Here is a 6,224-nt window from a genome sequence, read left to right as displayed (position 1 = left end):
ACTGTACTTTTCTGTAGCAGTTGAGTGCTGTGGTCCTTACCTATCACATAATTCAGAGAAACCAACATGGGATTCCTCATGAAGACATGCACGATGGCCCATGCCTGGGGACAGAGTGACATCTGAAGTCATACTGCTTCACACCAGTGCTGATGGAGCAGCATGGGAGCAAAACAAACGTGCCACGAAAGTCAGGACCTACACGTGCAGGTTGTTTGCAATTTTATAACTTTGCTTCTGGTATTTTTCTTCTCAATAACATATAAGGGACTAAGACATTTTTCACTGGACCATTGCTTTTGCTTTTTTCTGCTCTCCTTTCAGACAAGGATGTCAATGCTGTTTACAGAAGTTACTGAACTCCTTTCTGCAGGCCACGTTTGTCTTTATTTGCCCATAATAATGTGTGTTAACAAATCATTTTGACTTTCTTGCTCTCTTTTTTTCCCTTTTTCTAGGTTTCCAAATGGCTGATCCTTTTCTATATGATACTGGAGAAAGATCTCGATATGGGTGCCTTGGACATGAAGTACAAATTGAGCACATCAAGGCATATGTTTGTAGACCATCTTTTTTCACAGACAAAGCTGTGATTGTGATTCATGATATATTTGGATGGCAGTTCCCAGATATTAGATATATAGTCGATTTGATTGCAGGTCATGGATACATGTAAGCAACTGTTTTTCCTGTCTTCCTCTTAAATGCACTGATAAATGCACTTCCTCTTAAATGCAATCTCCAGGCCCAAAGCTAAGCACGGCATATGGTATTTCCCATACACATAGGGCAACCATACCGTTTCAGTCTGAGTTAATAAAAATGCAAAGGGACAAAATGTTCCTATGAGGTCACTAAAAATGACCCATCAAAAATGGCTACCTGAGCACAAAGCCACAAGCAGAGTCACGAAGTGCCAGTGTTTGTGCTTATGTGGCAATGTGGGTGATTAAAAGATAAATGTTGGTATCTATCTTTAAGTTGTATAAGCTTTTCAGAATCAAACCTTTTGAATAGTTGCTTTAGCTTTTACTATCAGGGAGATATATGTGCTTAAATAGAATCAGGAGAGTTGCTTAATCCCCTTTATTTTGTATTAAGTATGTCTAAGGAAATAATGAGAGTTTATTTGTGTGTTGGTTTTTTTCTGTACAAAGATACACACTTTTAGCTACACTGATTGGCAGAACAGGATGAGTAGAATATGATTCAGATAGTAACCGTGTGCATGTGTACTCTGGAGCAGAAGACATTAGGAGACATTTAGACATCCACAGATTCTCCCTACCTGGACTTAAAAGTTTGCTTGATTCCATGTCTCACACAGAACCATCTGCCCAGACTTCTTCAAGGGCACAGATCCCTGGAAAACTACTGATCACTGGGCTGACTTTGCTGACTGGATGAAACATCATGATCCTACGAAAGTAGACAAGTAAGATATATATTTGTACTTGAACTTTAAAAAGCATCCAACAAAAGAGGAGAATTTGTATGAAATGTTGAAAGTGGCACCTCACAGCATGGCAAGGTGTCTGCACACACACAATTGCTTATTCTGGGCAGTTCTTCTGTGGTTCTGTGCACTGTCTTGGCTGGGATTTGGAAAGGATCATCTGCTCTGTCCGTCCCTGCTTATTGTCCCTGTCTTGTTTTCCTGGGCCCTTTTCTAACTACGTTATATTGACCACACAGGCTCATAGCCAGTATTTCACAGGCTATGAAATACCCAGCACTCTCACCCGCAAGGGCTGATTCTGCCTCCAGTTCCTCAAGATAAGGAGGAAGTCTTTTCCACAACTGCTCATGTTATCTGCCAGTTGTCACTTGCCCATCTTGCATTCTGCTTTGTAGATAAGTTAAGTGCAGATGATATTCTCCTGAGCTGCACTACATAAAAATTTGCAAGACTGCCCAAAACCTGAAATATATCTGTTGAGCTATACCGTTTTTCTCCATGTGAAATAGAGGGCCATGTGAAATAGAGGACATCTGAAATCTGTAGAGCCTAGCGGTGCCTGTAACAAGGCTTCCCTGAATTATGGGAGACATTACTGTTTCTTCAGTATCTATCACCACAACCTAAAACTTCAGAAGATGATAGTGAGGCAGTGATACCCCCCTTCTACTCAGCTATCATCTTGTAAGCCACAAGTATTCTTCTGACCCTTTCAAGAGGTCCCAATGGTCACAGCCTCACTTCAACACCTCTCAGTAAAGCTTTGACTGTATAGTTGCAGAAACTGTGAGCAAATTTTTTGAAAAGACAAATGACTAACACCTGTAAAAAATCCTGCTCCAAAGAGTGAGCAGGTACTTGAACCCTGTCTTAAACAATTTACACTTCAAGGACATGCCTGTGCTGTCTTTTGAGGCTTCACTGGTAGCTGCTTCTAGGTCAGATCCACAGAGCACAAGGAATCCAACATTCCCATGACTTTGCACCCTTCCACACAAACCAAATCCGAGAGATCCCATCCATTCACAGTGCAATCCCTGGCTACAGGCTCAGGACATGATCTCCTTCTCATGTCACTCTCATTTCTTTTTGTCAGCCTAACCAAACCTGTGATGACCTTACTAATATGTTTAATATTTAAAAATACAGTTATTAATATATGCAGTTTGCATTTAAAAATAAAACTGCAGATAATGAAAAAGATAAAACTCTTGAGACCTAAGAAATTAGCAATTAAAAAAATAATTGACCTGCTCTGGCCTACATTGAAACCAATTTTCATATTTTTTGCATTATACCTCATGCAATACCTGTTTTTTAAACATTATAGTTACTGACAATTTAATTTTGAGTAATTGCTACTTTAATATGGTATTACATGTGGACGTGGTAGGATATCTTAATATTAACTCATACAACAGGAATGCCATACTCAGGATAAATCTTTATCTAAATAGGTGGACTCTGTAGAGATAGCACAGTGAAGCTTATCTATTCCTACAATCCATAATGCAAGATGTTGTTCTACTTGCAGATATGTCTTGTCTTTAGTTGTCCTGTCCTAGACAAAGTGATTCAATTAAAAATTTGCTTATTTTGAAAAGAAAGGAGCAGGTCACAATTCAGGTAAGTATTTAAGTACCTACACCTGTACTTCCCTAAACTAGGACCAGAGATGTTAACTCCCATTTAAGAATAGAAGCCACTGCTCGGGGCTGAAATAGGTTTTTTAAGTATTCTCTATTTTAAATGATTGGGGGTGCAGATGCAGAAAAAATCATGTACCTCTTTTAATTTACTTCTTAAATTGTCAAGTATTGGTTCTGCAATAGATTCCTTAGTTTACTTTTGTTTATATGTCTTAGGGAAGCTGATGTTGTCTTGAAGTATCTAAAGGAACAAAGCGATGCAAAGAAGATTGGTATCGTTGGGTTTTCCTGGGGTGGAATGGCAGTACATCACTTGATGCTGAAAAATCCTCAATTAACCGCTGGGGTGTCCCTCTATGGTAGTGTAGAACACATGAAAACTTACATGGGCTCGCATGGCTATGCATAGTTTGTAACTCTAGTTATTGCTTTGTAACACCTTCTGTAAATACTCAGCTCTAAGGTGAGTTGCAGATTTTAATTATGGTTATTTCAGCAATATGCTATATTGGTATAAAAATTTAAGAATGCTGTAAAGCAGAAAAAAATTGCTTCCTTTTACACAGTAATTCTCTAATATTTATAATTTTTTTTAGTGCTTGGAGAGTGGGGAAATATATTTTCCAAATGCTTTTTTCTCCATCGAAATAGAAACTGTCCTGATCTAAAAAAATGTACATAACCAGTAAACCTAAATACAAATTTTGTCTTTTAATTTGTTATTTATCTTGCAAGGATGTTAACCTCACTAACACACTGTTTCTCAATAACATTATAGGAATAATTAGGGACTCTGAAGAAAGATACAATTTACTAAATCCCACATTTTTCATTTTTGGTGAGAAAGACCACACTATTTCATATGATCAGGTAAGCTCTTGTACTAGAAATGCTTCTTCTTTTCCCATAGTTCTTTTATCTCATACAGAAACCCTAGCTTGTTAGAAACTGTTTTCAGGTATGAAAAATCAGACAGGCTGGTTTGTTTTGCTTACGTTTAAAATTCCCCCATATCTTGCTCAGGTTATTCAAAGCTGCTTTTTTGAGGTGAGAAATGCACTAGAGACCAGTCATCAGTCTCTGAGTGGCTGGACCAGCAGAGTGTGAAACTGGGCAGGGAGATCCAGCTGGTTTGAGCCAAATGTCTCAAAAACATGGACACGGACACTATTGCTATGGGCAAGCAAACAGGTAGTTTGACGATTGAATTTGGAAATATGAATGGAAAAAAGTAATTTCAGCTTAGTAACTGAACTTTCTAATGATGTGGACCAATTGCTTTTGGTACAAGAAGACAAAATGAACTGTGCCAGAAGACTGGGCATGAATTTTGACTAATATGATGACATCTTGTGGACTCTTTTTTGACTTCTGGCTGTCATCTGTATTCTGATATAACCCCTATTGTAAGCATATCTGAGAGGCTGGATAAATATATGGGTAGGAAACTGGTGCCCCCTTCTGTGAGTAAAATTCCTTCTCTTCGGTGTCAAGAATAACATACCACCTCTAGCACAGTTTGTTGTGTAGGACTAGGGTCTAACTGAGGAACTGGCAGTGTGCTCTGGGAATTCAGAAGCCAATATTTACTTTTAACTGTGTTATTCAGCATGTTGAGCTGTACCTCAGATATGTGTCTCCTCTGCACAGAACAAATCCTTCATTCCCTGTCCCCTTTTTATGGTGAAAGTGTCTTTTTCCCAGGGGCACAATTTTCATAAATGCATTTTTTCCATCATGCATTACACACTGAAGCCATATATTTTTCTCTTGAAGCTTTCTCTCTGAACTATCTGTCCAGATTATGTAAGAAAAATGTCTACATTAAAAAAAAAAAAACAAAATCAAACCGAAAACCCCCTCAAATACATTATTTTCTGCACTGAATTATAAAGAGCTCTCTCTCTGTGTGTAGGGAAGTTAACATGAAAATAATTACAGTACTATCTCTAATCTGCACAATGAGTAAAATTAAGCTTGCAGGGGCAAAGTAAGTGTTCATTCTCCTATTTTCTGACTTTTTAATGGAACTGAGCACAAAAATGTCTACACATGTATACAGGTACATAATCATATGATTATTACTCTGTGTGTAAGCATGTGTGTACTTACCAAAAAACTGTGCGGAAGCAATGTCTCTTTGTTATACAGTAAACTAAAAAACCCTCTGTGTTTTCTTAAGTTCTGTTACTAAGCCTATCAAAATGTTTTGGACTGAGAGTCACTGAGATTTAGGGAATATGTTCTCTCAAGATCAGAGCTCAAAATTAGGTTACAAGCCTAAGTCTCTGAATAGAAATGTTCCTTTATGGCAGTGAGATTTACCAAACCATCTTTGCACTAACTGTTGAGGTTCTTAGACTCACCCATACTTTTAAAAAATGTTTTAGTCTTACATTCCAAAGAGGGGTTTTCTCATCTGTTAAGCAACAGAACCTGCTTCAGGTGTGGCAATGGAGAAAAGACAAAGATGTAGAGATATGAGAAATGGCATGATTGGCAGACTTAAAAAAAACCCAACAACATAATGGAAAACTGCTTTCTTTTACAGATCACCTTATTGGAGGAGAAGTTGAAACAGTATTGTAGAGTTGCATATAAAATTAAGGTTTATCCTGGACAAGTTCATGGGTTTGCACAGTTGAAACCAGAAGATATGAAACCTGCTGATAAACCTTATATTGAAGAAGCTAGAAAAGATATGATTGATTGGATCAAAATGTTCATTTGACAAAAGCATAAAATAACACTAGGCTTCAAGATTAGTGTTTAATTTAATTTGAGAGGAAAACAGTCAAAGGAAAATGATCTGGTTTTGAAAACTGTCATAAATAAAAATAGGAACACTTTAATTTATAGCTCTTAATCGTTTTTTTACAAGACTTACATAAGATTGTGAAATCAAAGTTGGACTAAAGGATGATTAAGCATTAAAAAGTTGTTGGAATTTATCTTGCTTTGTATTTGCTTTGTTTTTCTGCATTACGACATCAATAGTAATGATATCATTTATCCAGTTGTCTTTGCTAGTGAGCATGACCTCATCATGAATTTACCTGAATAATTTCATGCTTTATTTTGGTATGATGATTGATGGTCATAGGTGTTTACATGGA

At 37.3% G+C, this 6,224-nt stretch overlaps 1 protein-coding gene across 1 annotated transcript; it reads left to right on the top strand.

Moving 5' to 3' along the window:
• Window positions 1–466: 466 nt before the first annotated feature.
• On the top strand, window positions 467–5,945 carry LOC101912517 (carboxymethylenebutenolidase homolog). The gene is made up of 5 exons (XM_005239741.3): window positions 467–672; window positions 1,328–1,435; window positions 3,325–3,467; window positions 3,887–3,978; window positions 5,660–5,945. Exons 1-5 carry the CDS (start codon window positions 467–469, stop codon window positions 5,837–5,839), a joined length of 729 nt encoding a protein of 242 aa, XP_005239798.1. The 3' UTR covers window positions 5,840–5,945.
• Window positions 5,946–6,224: the final 279 nt, after the last annotated feature.

Source organism: Falco peregrinus, chromosome 3 (assembly GCF_023634155.1).
Source record: "Falco peregrinus isolate bFalPer1 chromosome 3, bFalPer1.pri, whole genome shotgun sequence".
In the NCBI taxonomy this organism is placed as follows: Eukaryota; Metazoa; Chordata; class Aves; order Falconiformes; family Falconidae; genus Falco; species Falco peregrinus.
This window is presented reverse-complemented; position numbering and strand designations above follow the sequence as displayed.

What these genes read in the sequence shown, in the direction of transcription:
- LOC101912517 (XM_005239741.3), top strand. Translation starts at nt 467, where the DNA reads ATGGCTGATCCTTTTCTATATGATACTGGAGAAAGATCTCGATATGGG. An exon ending in CGCTGGGGTGTCCCTCTATG is followed by an intron (nt 3,468 to 3,886) that starts GTAGTGTAGAAC and finishes ATAACATTATAG; the next exon opens with GAATAATTAGGGACTCTGAA. An exon ending in ACACTATTTCATATGATCAG is followed by an intron (nt 3,979 to 5,659) that starts GTAAGCTCTTGT and finishes TTTCTTTTACAG; the next exon opens with ATCACCTTATTGGAGGAGAA.